Source organism: Cervus elaphus, chromosome 1, assembly GCF_910594005.1.
Source record: "Cervus elaphus chromosome 1, mCerEla1.1, whole genome shotgun sequence".
NCBI lineage: Eukaryota > Metazoa > Chordata > Mammalia > Artiodactyla > Cervidae > Cervus > Cervus elaphus.
Window position 1 is genome coordinate 51,176,136 of NC_057815.1, and position 19,763 is coordinate 51,195,898.

Sequence of the window (19,763 nt, forward strand, 5' to 3'; positions counted from 1 at the left end):
GGGAACCTCATTCCCCCACCGTGTGTAGTAAAAGCCCCACACCAGCAGGACAGCTCCGGGTTGTACAAGCGGGAACTGGTGGTCACAGGTACTCCCAGTTTGCCCTCCTGGAGTTGGAGGACAGACTGGGAGTCTGTAAGGTGCTGGTAGGGGCCTATAGACCAACATCTTTTCACCCAATTTCCTGCCAGGTTTCTTTGCTAAACCAAGCATTTTACAGGCTTACTGGATCATCTAGTGGTTTATTTAGATATTGAGGATATGATGGTGAAACGGAGTGAAATGACCAGCCTGAAACCAAGACAAGTGGGAGTTAGACGCATAGGCTGGAGCAGAGCCCAGGTCTGTGGGCTTGCGGAATTTAGACCTGCTACAGGTGGTGACATTCTTCCCTTGCAGAGAGGTGTCATGGGGTCCTGGAAGCTCCCCCTCTTCCTGGTCCTCAGCATCCTGATCATCCACCAGGCAGGCATGCTCCAGGCAGCACCATTCAGGTAAGACAGCCCTTCCTGGAGCCCTGTCACTTCCCACAGCCCCTGAAATTATACAATTCTATGTTCTCAGTTGTGCTGTGCTGACTCTGGCTCTTATGAGGGGGTGGTAATGTATGAATGTAAACATGTAGATAAGTTTATCATAAATTTTTTATGAGACAGAGATGTATAGCACACAGTTTACAGATAGACATAACATGATATTCCTTGCAAATATCATATACTGTGAAACTCACAGCATTCTTTTGTTGATTTTTACCAGACATTTTTATCTTTAGGAAACCTAGTTACTAGTTTAACCATAATTTGAGCAATGAATTGCATCCTAATTTGCTAATTGCTTTGCCAATAAATGTTATTAAATCTGATATATAAAATCTGACATATATTTTATCTAATTTCTCACCTTCATTCAAATTAGAGTGAAACCATTTTCAGATTTAAATAATTTTATTAATAATGGCTATATTTTATACTAAGCTCATAAAATTCCTGAAAATCTAAACCATCACCTTTCACAAGTGTATATGATTCACTTGAACCAAGCCACTTCTCTAGGTCACACCAGATCCTAAATCCTGGTGAAGCAGCAATTTTGGATGAACAGTGGCCAATGCCCTGTCCACTGAGAGCTGGTTTAGTCACATTTGCAGACAAAGTCCCAGAATCCAAGAAACTTTGTTGCTTATCCTAAGATGAGGATTTTCAGGGACTCGGAGCACCATTGCTCTTGTTTCTCCTCCCCAGGTCGGTCTGGAAAAATGGCTTTGTACCAGCTACACTCACTGAGGAGGAATCGTACTTCCTACTGGCCACAATAGTGAAATATTACGTGCAGAAGAAGGCCAGTGAGCTGGAGTATGAGACTGAGGACTTCGGGTAAATCTGTGTATCCCTCTCAGAACATGGCTTACCTTCTCCATTGGCATACCAGGAAGACATGTCCTTAAGCATGAGATTGGGGGACTTCCCTGGTGGTCTGTGCTTCTGATGCAGGGGGTGCCAGTTTGATCCCTGGTTGGGGAACTCATGTGTTGGTCACATGTTGATCTCACATGTTGGCCAAAAAAAAAAAAAAATTGAGATTGGGATAGTGCCATAAGTGTCTCTCTCACGTCATAAGCCTTGGATGATTTTTAATTTACACAGAAAAGACTGGCTATTACAGATCTATATTCCAAGACCAGTAACCCGAGCCCCCTTTGTTTTAAAATACCCCTGGAAATGTCTACAGGGAGTGATTGTAGTATTTTCCCTAATGCTCTATGATTTTCTACTGTGATGATCATATTTAGCAGAAACATTTAAGGTTCACTGGTGCCTCTCAGAGTAGTAATTTTCCACTGATGGTACCATGGAACAGCACCTGTCCTCAACCTCTCACTGACAGATCTTTTCATTTTTCTCCATCCTACAAATCAGCATCATTGCCCAGAAGAGAGCCAGTCACACCGCCACCTGCATGACCCATAAGATGGCAAGCTTCCTGGGCAGATCTGGGAGCAAGATTAAGAGGAACATCATGTCCACCAACGTGGCTCCAAAGCCTCTGGCCGGCACCAGAGGGATCTTCAGAACCAAGAAGTGAAATAACTCCAGGAAGAAGGTCACCACCCTAGTACTGTCACAGCTAGTGGTTGGGTATTATAGACATGCATGCCACATTCTAACCCTCTCTTGGCCTGTATCATAAAAAAATCCACAGCAGAGTTGCTGAGCCCAGTGTCTAGATATAGAACAGAGAGTCTCAATATCTGAAATCCCTCTAACTTGGGTTCATTTGTTTTCCAGTGTCTCCCGGTGATACTGAGATCTGCCGGGAAACATAGATCCTATTCATTTATAACACTGTTCCAGACTTCCCTGGTAGTCCAGTAGTTAAGACTGCATACTTCCACTACAGGGGACAAAGCTTCAGGCCCTGGTTGGGGAACTAAGATCCCACATGCTTAAGATCCCACACTGCAACATGCCACACCATGGTGCAGAAAAAGCAAGCATACAAACAAAAACTGCTCCTTGCAGTTATAATTGTGATTATTCTAGTTTTTGAGTTTGAAAGGCAAAGACCCTACCCTTTGAGAATATTCCCTACAATGTCATCTGGATTCAGAGATAGACTTGGGTTCAAATACTGTGTCCTCTACTATGTCACCATGGGCCAAAACCCTCTATAAGCCTCAGTTTCCCCATTTAACTTGAAGGCAACAATACTAGCTACCTGTTAGCAGCTGAACTCTACTTCTTGTAATTTGCAGTGAAAGAAACTTGCAGAAAAAATAGCATGGAAGACACACATGTATGCATGCTTGTTGATGTTAAAAATGTTCTTTTCCTTGAAGTAAACTGAAGCTAAATGCAAAATAAAATCATCTACAGTTACCTAGTGTGTATCTTTTTAATATTTGATTCTATGTTCAGTAAATGTGATTCATGTTTCATTGGCTTATCTGGCAGAAAATTAGGGCCCTGTCAGCCAACTTTGCCAAGAGGTATTACATCCATTATGAATTCAAACTTAGTCTTCAGACATATTTTGTCCTTAGAAGTATTTTGATTGTGAGATCTTTTAGTGATAACTTATCTGACAATGTTTATTAAATGGCAACCAAACTCTTAGTTTAAAACAAACTTAGCCAAAATATACTACATGTTTTCCCTGTGCTCTAAAGTTAGAATGTCCTTAAAATAACTTTAATATTCTTTAATATGTGTGTGTATACTCAGTCATGTCTGACTCCTTGCAATCCCATGGACTGTAGCCTGCCAGGCTCCTCTGTCCATGGAATCCTCCAGGCAAGAATACTGGAGTGGGTTGCCATTTCCTATCCCAGGGGATCCTCCCAACCCAGGGATCGAACCTGCACCACTGAGGCACCTGGGAAGCCCAATCTTCTTTAATAAGCATGTTCAGCTTAACCTACTGTTTATTTTGCTTCTTTAAAGTTAACTCTTTTTAGAAGCACAGTGTAAGAATATTTATCAAGATCTTTTGCAAAGCCAGAGTAAAAAGGCTTCAAATTAGGACTGAAGTGACTCTCTGAGCGAGGTTCACAGATTTAAAGAACAGACTTGTCGTGTTCTGTTTCCTTACTCTTCCTACTTGGCGCTCAAAGTTCCATAGAAGCCCAGTTGCTTAAGAATTTCAAAAAAAAAAAAAAGAAGAAGAATTTCAGTAAACTTTGCAGTCAACATGACTGTGGGGAAGACAAGTCCCTGACTAGGAGCTAGTCCTGTGCCCCAGGCAGCAAATTCTGACCTCCACTGATTACATTTCCTGTGTTATACAGGCTAACAATACTGTTTCTTTACATCAGAAAACTTAACTATTTGTAATGATACATCTATTTGTGATTATTTGATTTATGTACACATTTCCCAATAGACTGTAAATACCATGAAAGTGAGGTCCATGGCTAGTTTTGCTCACCATTACATCTACAGCATTTAGTCTAGGAGGTGTTCAATAATTCTGTGATGAATGAGTGAAGAAACATCTGCCAAGTCTATACAGAGCCCAGATTTCTGGTTCCACTGGTGCTGCCCTGTATGACCTTGGACAGAGAATAACATTTCCACTGAGTCTCAGATACCATGTTTGGAAGAGGGTCTTCAGGAAGATGGTCACTCAGTGTTTGTCCATCCACTTTAGACTTCTAAGCTCTTTAAATATAAAGGAAGGAAGTCATCCAGATTAGAAAATGGCCCAGTAGGGTGCTGTAGCAGAGGCAGTGGCAGACGGTGGTTTGCTGAGCATCCCTACGAAATGGCATGAATGACTCCCGAATGAAGTGTGACCTCTCTACAGCTTTTGGAAAAATTGTGAAGGGAAAGAAGCTTCTCTGAAGCTTCACTGAAAACCACTTTTTTCCTTCCTCTATCAGTTTCTTAAATCCTCACACCCACCACCATCAACATGATCATGCTGACAACTCCAACAGATCAGTGTCCTCTCACCTCCCATTCTGTCCTGACTGTAAAAAAAAAATGCTGAAATAAACACATTCACATATAAGTGCACTTTTAGGAACTTTTTTTTTTTTTTTTAACACTTTGCTCTCCTGCCGTTGGGGTTTGCATTTTCCAACTTAAGCTGTTTGGGGGGGGGGGGGGCGGTGTTTAACTCATATAAATTAAATAGTAAAGACTGAACTTCAGGCACGGTGGGAACTTTTTTTAGTGGTTTAAGGGAGGCTTTCATAAGCTTCCTCAAATCCCATGCAGAGGTGCTACATTTTACCAGCTTTACCTCACTGCCTGACTCCTAGGAGCATCAACGAAATCCAAGTGCACAAACCTATTCTACATAACACTTTGTCAACAAAATCATCACTTAGGTACCCTTTCAGGGCTGAGACTCTGGTGAGGTATGTGAGGTATTCACCTAGGGAGCAAATTAAGGGGGCACCAAAAAGCTTAGTTATCAAGGTGATATTTTAATGTAACACTTTAAAATAAAAATGCAGAAAAAATTCATGATGAAGATACCAAGTTTTTAATGAGCCAACATCAGTATTGATTTTTTTTTTCTTTTTGCCTTAGGCTTCAATACGGCTAGACTAGGCATTTGAACTCTTCCTCCCTTCCATTCTGATGAAACACAACTGTGAGTGTGCATAATGAAATGTGACAACAAGGCCCCTTGTGCTGATTGCATCACTGTAGGCTGGGGGAAGGGCTGTTGGGAGGGCACCTGGCTCAGACCATGGGAGCAGGCATCCAAGAACTGACAGGGAACCTTCAGAATGTGTCCTGGGGGGAGGCTTCCAAGTTCAAGAAAGAGGCTTCGGCTGGAGCACAGACACTCTAAAACCATTACCTGTCTGCACATAGAAATATCAGAGCCATGTACAGGGTTTTCACATTTCTTCAGGCAGCCATTCAGCCCTGCATACTGAAGAAGGGATCTCTGCCGTGAAACAGAGAAATACTTCATTTCCTGTTCTACCAAACATCCCTGTCCTGATAAAGTCCAGAGACAAACATAATATTGGTTGTTTTCTCTCACTCTAGGAGCAAACGCAGGGAGGGGGGACAAAGAGAGGGCTTTCGTTTCGCTGAGTGCTGAGAGAACACAGTAAATGATGACAGGAAGGATCTGTGTTCTGAGAGACTTTAAGTGAGTCGTGACGACCTCCCACACAGTGTCCCCAAGGGGCAGTGGGGGTGGGGATGAGGCATCTCATCAGTGCCGTTAGTGAGTCAGGCTGCCTTCAAGGCTTCAGCTCTCCTCTGCTAACGTAGGCAGGGGGAAAATGCCAAAGGAGAAATGCTCCTTACTTTACGTTTTTGAAAATAAATGATGGAACAGGGCCACTCTTGAACCAAGCACCATACTGCCTAATAGCTGTGGCCAGCCAGACAACGCAAGCGGGATGATGTTGGGGAAAGCAGGCAGGGCTGACCTCAGACATCCAGCAGGTGATATGACTCCATTCCTGGTGCCTCTGCATCACTGTGCTCCGCCTGCAATGCCAGTATCCTCCCTGGGCCATTTCCACCGACTTTTGGCTAGACACTGAGGACTAAGTTTAGAATGGTCACCTAACATTATTTTTTCCATTTTACTAGAAAGTTATTGATTAATAAGAATTTTAAGGAATCCCTAAAGGTAATATATTAGGCATTTGTAATAGGCAGTAGGTAGATATTCCGTGGCTGGAGATCCTGTGAAACATACAGGACACTGGAGATGTCCACTTACCAGATAGTGAGCTCAAAACAGTTAAAAAGGAAAACTTAAGGCTAACTACCTAGATTCCCCTTCAGTGTTCTTGCATCAGAGATACAGAAATTGAGAGACTAGAAACACTCTTGGACAACAAGGCTTGCTTAGCAGATGGGGGCCTTTGCTCTTGGCATTCCTTCTTTGGAATATTTTCCCCATATCTCTTCCCCTGAGTGCCCCTCCATCCCCACCCCTCACCTCCAATATATCCACATCCTAATTCCCAGAATCGGAGTATGTTAGGTTTCATGTCATGGAGCAATAAAATGGAATTAAGGTTGATAAGGGCTTCCTTGGTGGCTTAGAAGGTAAAGAGTCTGCCTGCAGTGTGGGAGACCCAGGTTGGATCCCTGGGTTGATAAACATCTGTCTGTTGAGAAGCGGAGATTATCCCGGATTATCCAGGTGGGCCAAAGTAATCACAACTGTCCTAAGTAGAAGAGGCAGGCAGAGAAGGGGGCAGAAGGTCACTGAGATCCAATGTGCTGCCTTTGAAGATGAAGGAGAGGGAACATGCCTTAAGAAATGTGTGTATCCCCTAAAATTTGAAAAAGGCAAGGAAACTAATTCTTCCATAGAGCCTCTAGAAGGAATGCAGCCATACAAACACCTAGCTTTTGGCCTCTAAGACCCACTTTGGACTTCTGAGGACAAAAATCTGTAAGATAATAAATATGTGGTTTTAAGGCACTCTAGTAATTTGTTACAGCAGCAGTAGGAAACTAACTCATCTTATCATTTAAGTTCAAATGTCATCTTCTTAAAGAGACTTCTTGACATCTCTCATCTGATAAGGGATTTTCCTATGCCCAAGCACTTTCTGTAACACATTTTCATTTTGTCTGCTTATTATTATCTACAATTACTTTACTAATGTGTTTACTACTTTTCCCTCTCACAAGAATGTAAGTTCTAGGAGGGTAGTGGTTTTCTTTTCACATATTATCTTCATTGCTTTGCATACTACTACATGGTAGACACTTAAATAATATCTGCAGTGTGAATAAGCCTTAAGCCAACAAGGACCATAACATTCCTGCTACTGCTCAGTCACAAAGGGCAGCTGTTACAAGTGTCCCGTGGCCAGTAGGTCCTGTGTTGCAAGGAACTCCCAACACAAAACAGGAATAGAAGCAGAAATAGCAAACAGAATTTTCCAAGTAGTTAATCAGTTGCTTAATTTTAGGTACCTGGAAGCAAAAAGTTTGAACAGTAAGCACTATCCCTGGACAACTGTAGACCAGACAGCCTTCTGTGACAGCCAAGAAGTAACCAGTTGGGGATGACCAGAAAGCTGTGAAAATATATGTAATTAACTCAGGTTGCCTAAATTCTAACTACAATTCATAAGGGAATCACATGTAAAAACACCTTATAACGTAAGGACAAAAGGATAAATAAAAAAAGGCCAAAGAGTGAGATTACTTTCATTTTATATTGATAGGTCAATTCTTTAATGGAAATTCTGAAGAGTATCAGGTTCAGCTAAAGACAACAGTGTTGATAATCTCCAGTTGTCTGGTCAGATACAAGCAGACCTGACTCCTAAAAAGAGAGCCACAGAAAGAGCTGGCTGCCAGGGACGTTGGATCCGCCTGCTCGTGAGGAAGGCGGTGCTGTCTCGTCTTCCAGGCCCAAGTGCCCAACCAGCTGTGACTTGCCAAGAGCCGCGCATAAATCAAAAGGGCCGCACACCCTACCAGCCCAGAACAAAGCCAGCAGTAAACAGCCCGAGGGCCCTACGCTCAGCCAGCCAATGGCCATAGAAATGGGGCGGGACTTCGGGGGTAATGGACCAATAGGATGTGGTGGGGATGGAGCTCTCCCCGGGTCCTAGGGCGGCCCGGGTTTGCAGCCCCCGCCCCAGGCCATGTGGGAGCCTCACAGCGCCGAGGCGTTCGCGGCGGCCCTAGGCGGGGTCTTCTTCCTGCTTCTCTTCGCCCTGGGCGTCCGCCAGCTGCTGAAGCAGAGACGGCCGTCGGGCTTCCCCCCGGGACCGTCGGGGCTGCCATTTATCGGCAACATCTACTCACTGGCTGCCTCGGCCGAACTCCCCCATGTCTACATGAAAAAGCAGAGCCAGGTGTACGGCGAGGTACAGCCGACGGAGGGCCCGCGCCTTCCTCCCCGGGGTGGGGGATGAGGGTGGGGTCCGATGCTCGTGGGTGCCAGTTATCGGGACCCTGCTCCGTGTGCCCGCAGCGTGGAAGCAAGCCCGCTTCCTGTGCCAGGGGACAAGGTCCTCGGGCGGCGCCACTGCCGGGGGCGGGAGAAAGGAGAGCCCCGCCCACCCGACGCCCGCGGAAACTGGGCGGGATTCTCCCGCCCCCGAGGGCGAAGAGGTGCAGCTCCTGCGCATGTGCAGTGGGACCCTGGACCCGCGCCGGCCGCCCCGTCGGGCGTCACAGGCGCTGCCTTCAACGTTCATACCCCGCGCCCGGCTTCTCGGGTTCACGGAACCTCACGCCGCGCGCGTAGGTTAGCCTCCCCTCACGGCTTCTGTGGCTTTCTAGGGTTGAGTTAGTGGTTAATAGGAGGTCGTTGGGTATTTGCATTTGAGAATGGCTGGTCTAGGCGTCTGCTGTGAGGAGGAGAGAGCGCAGGTGAAGGACTGTGAAAGAGCGAGTGAATTAATGAGTGAAGATCAGTGCGGTGTCCCACTGCTGTGCTATCTAGCTAGAGATAGGAGCGCCCCCACAGCAACACGGAGCCTCCCTTGCACTATGACCTCTCAAGGGCAGGTCTTCTAGTCCTCCTTTTTTTCGGCGGGTGAAACTTTGGTGCAGACCTGCTGAGTGATTTGTAGGTTGCCACACAGCCGCCCAAAGCAAGAGAAAGGCCAGAGTCCTAGCTTGCTTTGGGAAGAGTGTCCTAACAAGGAGGAGGCAGAAGATTCCAGAAAACGCCTTGACCCAGCTCAGTTGATTTGTTTTAAATCCTTTCCTTTATAGGAAACTACTAGCCAGACTCTGCCAGATTCTGGGATGAAGAGGTGAAGAAGGCAGTGTCAACTTAAAAAATTCGCTGATGTGAGAGTTGGGAGTTAAGTTTTATTTGGGGGCAGAATGAGGACTGCAGCCTGGGAGACAGCACCTCAGATAGCTCTGAGAAGCTGTTCCAAAGGCCACGGGGTAAGGCCAGTATTTATGTGACTTTGGTTAAGGAGTTGTTCATGTAATTTGGGCACATATTTTTGCAGAAGGTTTTAGTAGTCGTGAGGAGCAGATGTCACCATGAAGGAGTTGAGTGCTTTTCTAGATATGAAGAGATGCTTGAATTGGGTTCATAAAATTAGCTTCTGAAAATAGCAGCCTATCTGAAGACCTGTTCTGCCAGTTTTCTGGAATGGAGTGCCTCATTCCTGGTTTCCATCCTGACTGCCTTCAGGGCATATTGAAGGTCAGCAGGTACAACAGCACTTGATGTAGAGGTAGATGGCAAGTGCCAATTTGTAGTGGACAGCAGTCACAGCCTGATTTTAGGTAGTTACAGTCCAGTGAGAGAGAAAAATTAATGATCAACCACAAATTGTGTTGTGAAAAAACAGGACTGTTTGGCAGTTGTGGCATTCAGGTTTGGGATTACATTCGTATTTAAACCAGTTTTTACAAGAATTATTCTATTTCTGCAGTTCACTAATGGTCTGTATCACTATAGGAAGGCTGGACTTAAAGCAAATAGGTATAATTCTTAGATTTTATTTTCCATCCTCCAGTTTGTGAGTGTATTTGCATGGTTTTCATCAAATATATTTGGTTTCTGGTGTGTTGGTATGAAGCATCATCAATATTACAGAGAAATCAGAAGATGTGAAAGTACAAGACCAGAGGTTGAGTCCTCTTTCGTCCGATAAAACTTGACCTTTTCTTGTCTAAATCTTAATTTTTCATGATATGCATCATGGCAATAATAGTAACTGAACACAGCTAAGTGCTACTCAAATGTTCTTGGTTATTAATTACAGAAGAATTTATTAGACCTACAAAGTAGAAGGTGTTTTTAGACCAGCTATGTGAAATGCTGTCATTCAGAATAGGAAGTTGTTTTTCGTATGTAGATATTTGAAGTGAAAGGAACTCAATTTTCTATGAACATTCTTTTTGGGGAGAAGGTAATCTAAATCTCCCAGTAATGTAGCCTGCCAGACTCCTTTGTCCATGGAATTTTCCAGGCAAGAATACTGGGACAGGTTGCCATTTCTTACTCCAGAGGATCTTCCCAACCCAGGAATTGAACCCACGTCTTCTGTGTCTCCTACACTGGCAGGCAGATTCTGTACCACTGTGGTTGTTGTTCAGTGGCTAATCATGTCCGATTCTGCAATTCCATGAACTGCAGCACACCATACCTCCCTGTTCCTTACCATCTCCCATTGAACTGGTGATCTCATCCACCCATCTCATCATCTGTCACCCTCTTCTCCTTCTGCCTTCCATCTTTCCCAGCATCATGGTCTTTTCCAGTAAGTCAGCTTTTTGCATCAGGTGGCCAAAGTATTGGAGCCTCAGCTTCAATATCAGTCCTTCCAGTGAATATTCAGGGTTGATTTCATTTAGGATTGACTGGTTTGATCATCTTGATCTCCGAGGGACTCTGAAGAACCTTCTCCAGCACCACCAGAGCCACCTGCAAATCTCCCAGTAGTAGGACCCAAAAAACTGGGTTTGCTTTTTTGAGGGTGTGGAACCAAAAGATAAAACCAACCCAAAGATCAGTAGAAGGAAGGATTTACTACTTGCAAGTAAAAAGAACACAAGGGATCTTTCCCAAGGCAGCTTCTCTAGACAAGAAAATTGGGAATGTTTTAGGTTAAGGAATATGCATGTTCATGAAGGCTTGGGCAGAGTGTGCACATTCATGAAGGGGCTTGAGCAAGAAAATTCAGCATAGAACAGGGACAGAGGTTGACGGGTCAAGACAGTTGATTGAAGTCCCAGAGTTCAAAAAAGGTCTTCTTAGGTTCTAGTTGATCTGGTGGTTGAACGCTTCAGGCTAATGTTTACCATTTAAAGAGAACTGGGATTCTTTACAGCTGATGTATTATCTTTATTATTGTTACTTGTTTTGCGTGATGAATCATTTGTTCTTTTATTCCCTTAAGATTAATTACTGAGACCTGTACAAGGGCAAGTATTATGCCCAGGCTTAGATCCCCAGATAGCTTAGGCAGAAAATGACTTCTTTTAAGAAAGCCATTCCTGGTTCGTTCTTTCTGAGGACCCCCTATCCTATCTGATGATAAACAATAGAATATATGAATGTGTTGGAAGATTGTCATCTTGGGATAGGTAGCTCTAGTTTAATGGATTTGTGGCACGAATTACCAGTTTTATTGCTGATGCAACTACTTAAGGCAGTCATGGATCTTTACAGGGTTCCCTGATAGCTTAGTTGGTGAAGAATCCGCCTGCTTTGCAGGAGACCCCGGTTCGATTCCTGGGTTGGGAAGAGCCCCTGGAGAAGGGATAGGCTACCCACTCTAGTGTTCTTGGGCTTCCCTTGTGGCTCAGCAGGTAAAGAATCTGCCTGCAATGTGGGAGACCTGGGTTCGATCCCTGGGTTGTGAAGATCCCCTGGAGAAGGGAAAGGCTACCCACTCCAATATTCTGGCCTGAAGGATTCCATGGATAGCATTGTCCATGGGGTTGCAAAGAGTCGGACACAACTGAGGAACTTTCATTTTCACTTTGGATCTTTACAAAGTGGTCTTTTTACTGAAGGTGGTAAAATCAAATAGGACTAACAGAGTGGAGGGAGAAGAAAATGCAGAAATTGAAAAGATGTATGCATTGAAGACATTGAAGACATTGTTTGAGTAACTCTATTTCAGACTTAAGTTGAAAACCACCTAAAGTATTAACCCTTTAATCTGATAGCTCTTTATCTTAGTTGTGAAACACCCCTACAGGTCTCTCATTGTCTTAGAGGTATTTTCCAATTATCACAAAGTCTCAGAGTTGGTTTGAGTTTGTTTTTTTTTTTTTGCTTTGAGTTTTTAAAGTACTATACTTTTTTTGGAAGTGTAAGGAAACTATTATCTCCTGTACTTCTAGAAGGTTGTGGAAAGTTGTTTATATGTCTTACTTATAAATAGAATCTTATTTTTCTGCTATGTTTCATGATGATCTGGAGATGTGTGCTCAGAGAAAGTCATGGACTTTAAAATTGCTTATGAGAACTGACAATCACTTCAAGTGACACCTACTTTTATGAAGTCTGTGAATTCAATTCTCCTTCGTAATTCTTGAAGACAACCAGTCCTGAAGTCTTATACAGTCATTTTAAAGACATTCTTATATAGAAGTGTACCACACTGAGACTTAACATTACCTTAGAGATCCACCCTGAATGTGTAAGCTTCTGCAGTGACTAATCTTAACCCAGATTTTCAGAAGCATTCCCTAGCTAGCAAAGCTAGTATGAGGGGTTTTAATAGATTATTTTCAGGTAATGCACATAAGGATAATAAAATAATTACTTTGAGGCAAATGGAGTTGACAACCTATAATTTATTTATACAGTAAGCATTTATTGAGATTTATGCAAGGCATTGAATGAGATTTTATGGAGTGTTCAAAGATGAAAGGGATGAAATCACTGAATCAAAAGAGTTTATAAGTTAGCTGACAACAGAAGATAAGCATTCATATAACGCTTCTGGTTTTTTGTTCTAGTGCTATATTGCTTGAGTCGTGTCTGACTCTTTGTCTGTAACCCACTGTAACCCACCAGACTCCTCTGTCCATGGCATTTACCAGGGAAAAATACTGGAGTGGGTTGCCATTTCCTACTCCAGGGGATCTTCCTGACCTAGGGATTGAACCTGTGTCTCCTGCATTGGCAGGCAGGTTCTTTTCCATTAGTACCACCTTTGGTAGTATTAAAGAAGTGCCATGGGAGCTTTTAAGCATGTGCTGTGGTGGTTCAAGGGAAAAAGAGAGTGCACCAAGAAAGGCTTCATGGTGGTTGGTCCCTAAAGACTTGGTGGTTTGGACAGTATGGCAGTCAAGGGAGGTATTCCAAATGAGAATACAGCCCAAGCAAATGTTGAAAAATATGGCAATTACCAGTTTTTATCAAAGGACTTTTTACATTCCTGTTATTGGCACTTAGTCTATAGTGTTGTAAAACATGCTTAAATGTGTTTCTCCACCACTTTTATTTAATTCAACATATATTTATCAGTTGTTAGCATATGCTATATACTATCCTAGTTGTGGATATTGAGCAATGAACAAAACAAATGAAAATCCCTGCTCTTGTGTGGTTTACGTTATAGTGGTGGAAGGGAGGCAGTAAGCAGGATAGGAACAATGTAAACATGGTAAATATATAACATGTTCGAGTATAAAGTATAAAATAATTAGGGTAAGGAAGATGGAGAATGTTAGGGGGTGAAATTTTAATGGGTTAGAGCAGGACTCACTGCAAAAAAGGCATTTGAGCAAATACTTAGAGGAAGTGAAGTAGCAAGCTATGGGAATATCTAGGGGAAGAACATTCCAGGCCAAGGGAACAAGTACTAAGGCCTTGAAGCAGGAATATGCCATGTTGAGAGTCACCTGTAAAGACACAAGAGGCATTTGAAATCATATAGGGGAGAAATGAAAGATTAGAGTGATGAAGATTACTCTAGATGAAAGATTAGTGATGAAGCTGGTAAGAAACTGTCATATTTTGTCTGTATTTTTAAGTCAAAACATCATGACGGCTGAGAAGTGATGTGGGGCTTGGGTGAAAAATGGAGTCAACGTGGCCAGTTTGGGACTTCCTGGCTGTCCAGTGGTTAAGAGTCTGTACTTCCCCCGCAGGGGGTGCAGGTTCAGTTTGTAATCAGGGAACTATGATCCAACATGCTGTATAGTGTGGCCGAAAGAAAAAAATCCAAAACAAAAAACACCATGAGCAGTTTGGGACCTGAATATAGTTGTAGGACATCTACCTGGTGTCCCAGAATTGCTTGATATATGGAAAATCACACATCTGGTGTCATAAGTATTGTAGTTGAGTGCTGAGAGTTGAGGAGACACACAGGAGGAAGAGTTTTTCCTTTGTATTTACTTAAAATTATGCTCCTGGGAAAAAACTTTAAGACCATGCCATTACTGCTCTGGGAACTGAAAAGAGCCCCTCCTTTGCTCAGCTGGTAATCGCTTCCTTTGTACTGAAACTCCCACACTGCCACTTTTGACATACCATTGCTTATGGCAGGCAGTCCACGACCCTTCCCCAAAGTTCTGGGTGTACCTTTTGCTCCGTTAGCAGGGTACATCCTTGTACCAAAAACTCTATTGCTCAGTTTGTTGATTCTATTGCTACTTGGAGGTCTTGATCACTTTTTCTTCTGTAAATACTTCTGTTGAACTTCAATTCTCTGCTAAGCCTTCTGGTTTCCTCCATCCCACCCCCCTAAAATTGTGTGAATCATGGCCAAAATCCATTCTGCCTGTTTGCACAGAGATGAGGCTTGACTCAGTATTTTTGGCACTCGAAAACCCTCAGCCAGGGACTTCCATGGTGGTCCAGTGATTGAGAATCTGCCTTCTAATGCAGGGGACATGGGTTTGCTCCCTGGTTGGGGAACTAAGATACTGCAGGGTATCTACTGCAACAGGAGAAAGCCTAGATGCTGCAGCAAAGAGCCCTGTACACAGTGATGAAGACCCTGCACAGCCAAATTTTTTTTTTTTTTTTTAAAGTTCTCAGCCAGTGCCTGAGAGGATGAGGATAAGCAATCATTGCATCTCACTCCACTGGATTAGGCCCTTATGTGGGGCTAACTAGAATAGAGTACAGGAGGTATGACATTTTAAGTGAAACTGTAATGAAGCACCTGAGAAACTACAGCAAGGAATAGGATGGATATTCCATCTTTTAGCTCAGAGGCACCTGTACCAAAGTGGCAAATGCCTGTAACTCCAAGGTCAGATACCCTTAGGGCCCTCTGTTAACTTCATGGCATTCAGGGGCCTAAATAAATAAACCAGTGAGTTTCAGTATGTTTTGTTGAGGAAGGGGAAATTTTTCCCTCTGCCCCTCTTAAATTCTTATGGCTGGACTAATAATAGAATTGACACAAGACAGAGTAACAGGAGAGAAAGAAACACATTAAAATTCATGCGCATGGAGGTCTCGTAGAAATGGGATGCAGGAAATGACCAAAGCAGGCAGATTTTATATTTTTTAGATAAAGAACCAATAAATTTGCAAAGAATTGACAGGGCAAGAAAATCTTTGGCTTTGGGTGCCCAATTAGTGAAGAATCTAAACAGGTCTTGTGATTGGGTAGTAAATTAAGGAAGTAGCAAGATTTGTTTAAAAAAGGCTCCTCATCCCCAAATTCCCTATCTTTGGTAATTGGCAGTAGGGGGTCCTAGGGCTTCCCTGGTGGCTCACGTGGTAAAGAATCTGCCTGCAATGCAGGAGACCCACGTTCAATCCCTGGGTCAGGAAGATCCCTGGAGAAGAAAATGGCAACCCACTCCAGTATTCTTGCCTTGAGAATTCCATGGACAAAGGAGCCTGGTGGGCCCAGTCCGTAGAGCCATAAAGAGCTGGGACACAACTAAGCGACTAACACCTCCTCCATATGCAAAGAGTGCACCTTTCACATGAGAGATTTATTTCCTACTTTCAGGGAGATACAAAGAGAGAGGTGTCCCTCGTTTTTATTTATTTCTATTTTGGCTTGCAGGATCTCAGTTCCCTACTAGGGATCACACCCAGGCCACAGCAGTGACAGTTCCAAGTCCTAACCAGTAGGCCACCAGGGAACTCCCTAGAGTATCCCTTTTTGTGTTGGCCATTTCTTCAGTAACTTTTAATTCAAAATAATTAATGCGCCATTGAGGCATATTTTGGGATTACATATACCAGGCCCCAACAAAAGTTGTCTTCAGTTTCAAAAGTCTCCTGGGCCTTTGACAATCCCCTCCTCTACCTAAACCTAGAACAATAAATGATATATAGATGGAGTCACCTCCTCAATTTTTCTTGGAAATAAACAGAGATTCTGAGATATCGTTGACTGTTTTGAGTTGGGATGAATTTTAAAAGAGCATATAACTCAAGTATTTCTTGATTTCCTATAGCAGCCCTGAAGCCCAAAAAGATTAAGGGTTCTATCCAGTGTCCTATATCTGTTTAATGGCAAAGCTTAAAGTATAACCCAGACCTCCTGAATCTGGTTTTCATTACACCATTTACAAGATTATGTCTTGAGTCACTGAATGCATAATAAAATCATTGTGCTTTATGTGCCTTATAGAGAGAAGGCACTCTATAAACAGTCAGCTGGGTAATAAATGCCAGTATTTTCAAGAAATAACAAATACTGGGAGAGCTGGACTTAGTACATGTAGATTTCTCTGGTTATATTTCTCAATATATTTTGCCATTTAAATGTTTTTCTTTTCTTCTCAAAGATCTTCAGTTTGGATCTTGGAGGTATATCAGCTGTGGTTCTAAATGGCTATGATGTAGTAAAGGAATGCCTTGTTCATCAAAGTGAAATTTTTGCAGACAGACCATGTCTTCCTTTATTCATGAAGATGACAAAAATGGGAGGTATGTTTGTTTTCACCTATCTAGTAATTTACTAAACTATTATAAATCGCACTTCTTATTTTATGTAAATTTATTACATAGTAGTGACTGAACAGCTTAATTACAACAGACTTAGCAACTGAACAACAACAATCACATAGTAGAGATTGGTTTCTGTTGTACTGATTAATTTTTATTATTCAGTTACAAAGTCATGTCTGACTCTGCAACCCCGTGGACTGCAGCGCGCCAGGCTCCTCTGTCCTCCATGATTTCTTGGAGTTTGTTAAAATTCATGTCTGTGGAATCAATGATGCTATTACCATAACCATCTCATCCTCTGCCGCCCCTTCTCCTTTTGCCTTCAATCTTTCCCAGAATCAGGGTCTTTTCCAGTGAATTAGTTCTTCACATCAGGTGACGAAAGTATTGGAGCTTCAGCCTGGTATCAGTCTTTCCAATGAATATTTAGAGTTGATTTCCTTTAGAATTGACTGGTTTGATTTCCTTGCTCTCCAAAGGACTCTCAGAGAGTCTTGTCCAGCACCACAGTTTGAAAACATCAGTTCTTCCGTGCTCAGCCTTCTTTATGGTCCGACTCTCACATCTATACCTGACTACTGGAAAAACTGTAGTCAGGCTTAAATTGAAGAAAGTAGGGAAAACCACTAGGACATTCAGGTATGACCTGAATCAAATTCCTTATGATTATATAGTGGAGGTGATGAATAGATTAAAGGGATTAAATCTGGTAGACAGAGTGCCTGAAGATTGTGGACAGAAGTTCATACTGATTAATAGGAAAGCATTAATTAGTTAATTTAAGTCTTAGAACCTAACATTTGAGGACTTTCAGGCTCTATTACACTCATATTTTACACGCTAATTCTTCTGTTGTAATCTAGTTCTAATAAATACTGTAAATGATGTTTTAAAGAATTAGCACAAATATTAATATGTGCAGGTTTTGTGAAACAAGTATACATATGTGTGCACACATACTGGAATTAGAAGTATGTTTTAAGCTAGTCTTGAGTGCTTGGTGACATTTTATGATCATTTTACTTATAAGTTTATAAACCCTGAAACAGCCTTTCTTAACTACTAATTAATATGATATGTAAATGAAGAACTGTAGGGTATGTGTGAAGGACTAGTATTCTCTATGGTTTAGGCTTGACCAGTGTCAGATGATTATTCAACAAGAGAGAAAGGCTGAAAGTTAACAGAATGGATGAGAAGAAAGCAACAGAAGACTAACATAGAATGTTGATGTCTGTACATCTGTTTTCATGCATAATAGTATGAGTTTTTATGAACTTCAAATTTTTCCAATTTAATGAGAGCTTCACACTTCATTTCCAAGAAAAATACAATAGCTTGGTTACATAGACTAAAAAAATAGATTTAAAATGAAAAAGATAAAAAGTAACTATTAAATTGCAAAGCCAATCAACTTGTGCAAAGAAAACACCAATTTAAAAGGCTGAATTAAAAAAAATAAATTAAAAAAAATTTTTTAAATAAAAAAAATAAAATAAAAGGCTGAATTATCAGGCCAGAGTATGAAGACCCTTGAAAGCAATAATATAACTAAAAAGCAAATCTCCAGCTTCTTCAAAACTCTTCTAAGTAATAATTAGACCAAAGAAGAAATTATACCACAAGTATAATAGAAGATCTTTTAGGAAATTATGAAAATGAATGATATGATCAGAGTAATATTTAGGATAAGTATATGTGTTTTGGCATCACCTTTTGTTGGAGTGAAAGGCATTCAGTTGGAATTGGACGGGAATAAAAGCTGACCTTTTCCAGTCCCATGGCCACTGCTGAGTTTTCCAAATTTGCTGGCATATTGAGTGCAGCAATTTCACAGCATCATCTTTTAGGATTTGAAATAGCTCAACTGGAATTCCATCACCTCCACTAGTTCATAGTGATGCTTCCTAAGACCCACTTGACTTTGCATTCCAGGATGTCTGGCTCTAGGTGAGTGATCACACCATCATGGTTATCTGGGTCATGAATATCTTTTTTGTATAGTTCTTCTATGTATTCTTGCCACCTCTTCTTTATATCTTCTGCTTCTGTTAGGTCCATACCATTGCTGTCCTTTATTGTGCCCATCTTTGCATGAAACGTTCCCTTGGTATCTCTAATTTTCTTGAAGAGATCTCTAGTCTTTCCCATTCTATTGTTTTCCTCTATTTCTTTCCACTGATCAGTGAGGAAGGCTTTCTTTCTTTCTTTCTTTCTTTTTTTTTTTTTTTTTTTTTTGAGGAAGGCTTTCTTATCTCTCCTTGCTGTTCTTTGAAGCTCTGCATTCAGATGGGTATATCTTTCCTTTTTACTTTTGTCTTTAGCTTCTCTTCTTTTCACAGCTATTTGTAAGGCCTCCTCAGACAGCCATTTTGCCTTTTTGCATTTCTTTTTCTTGGGGATGGTCTTGATCTCTGCCTCCTGTACAATGTCATGAACCTCCTTCCACAGTTCTTCAGGCACTCTGTCTATCAGATCTAATCCCTTGAATCTATTTCTCACTTCCACTGTATAATTGTAAGGGGTTTGATTTAGGTCATACCTAAATGGTCTAGTGGTTTTCCCTACTTTCTTCAATTTAAGTCTGAATTTGGCAATAAGGAGTTCATGATCTGAGCCACAGTCAGCTCCTGGTCTTGTTTTTCCTGACTATATAGAGCTTCTCCATTTTTGACTGCAAAGAATATAATCAGTCTGATTTCGGTATTGACCATCTGCTGATGTCCATGTGTAGAGTCTTCTCCTGTGTTGTTGGAACAGGGTGTTTGCTACGACCAATGCGTTCTCTTGGCAAAGCTCTGTTAGTCTTTGACCTGCTTCGTTTTGTACTCCAAAGCCAAATTTGCCTGTTACTCCAGGTGTTTCTTGACTTCCTGCTTTTGCATTCCAGTCCCCTGTAATGAAATGGACATCTTTTTGGGGGTGTTAGTTCGAGAAGGTCTTGTAGGTCTTCA

At 42.0% G+C, this 19,763-nt stretch overlaps 2 protein-coding genes across 5 annotated transcripts in view; one reads left to right on the forward strand and one right to left on the reverse strand.

The window, feature by feature from the left end:
* The window catches only part of LOC122694136 (calcitonin receptor-stimulating peptide 1), a 65,547-nt gene extending 57,020 nt beyond the window's left edge, over nucleotides 1-8,527 (reverse strand). The window contains exons 1-2 of the mRNA XM_043902460.1: nucleotides 8,256-8,527; nucleotides 1,409-1,544 (exon numbers count right to left, since the gene is read on the reverse strand). Of these exons, the coding sequence (XP_043758395.1) occupies nucleotides 1,409-1,544; nucleotides 8,256-8,281 (162 nt within the window). The 5' untranslated portion in view covers nucleotides 8,282-8,527. The remainder of the gene's footprint in view (nucleotides 1-1,408; nucleotides 1,545-8,255) is intronic.
* Nucleotides 8,009-19,763, forward strand: part of LOC122694116 (vitamin D 25-hydroxylase) — a 29,567-nt gene continuing 17,812 nt past the window's right edge. The window contains exons 1-3 of one of the 4 annotated variants that reach the window (XM_043902442.1): nucleotides 8,681-8,700; nucleotides 9,174-9,353; nucleotides 16,647-16,788. In XM_043902442.1, the coding sequence (XP_043758377.1) occupies nucleotides 9,288-9,353; nucleotides 16,647-16,788 (208 nt within the window). In that variant the 5' untranslated portion in view covers nucleotides 8,681-8,700; nucleotides 9,174-9,287. Of the gene's footprint in view, nucleotides 8,318-8,622; nucleotides 8,701-9,173; nucleotides 9,354-16,646; nucleotides 16,789-19,763 lie in introns of those variants that run through there. The other 3 variants (XM_043902424.1, XM_043902448.1, XM_043902433.1) reach the window with 3 other exon arrangements.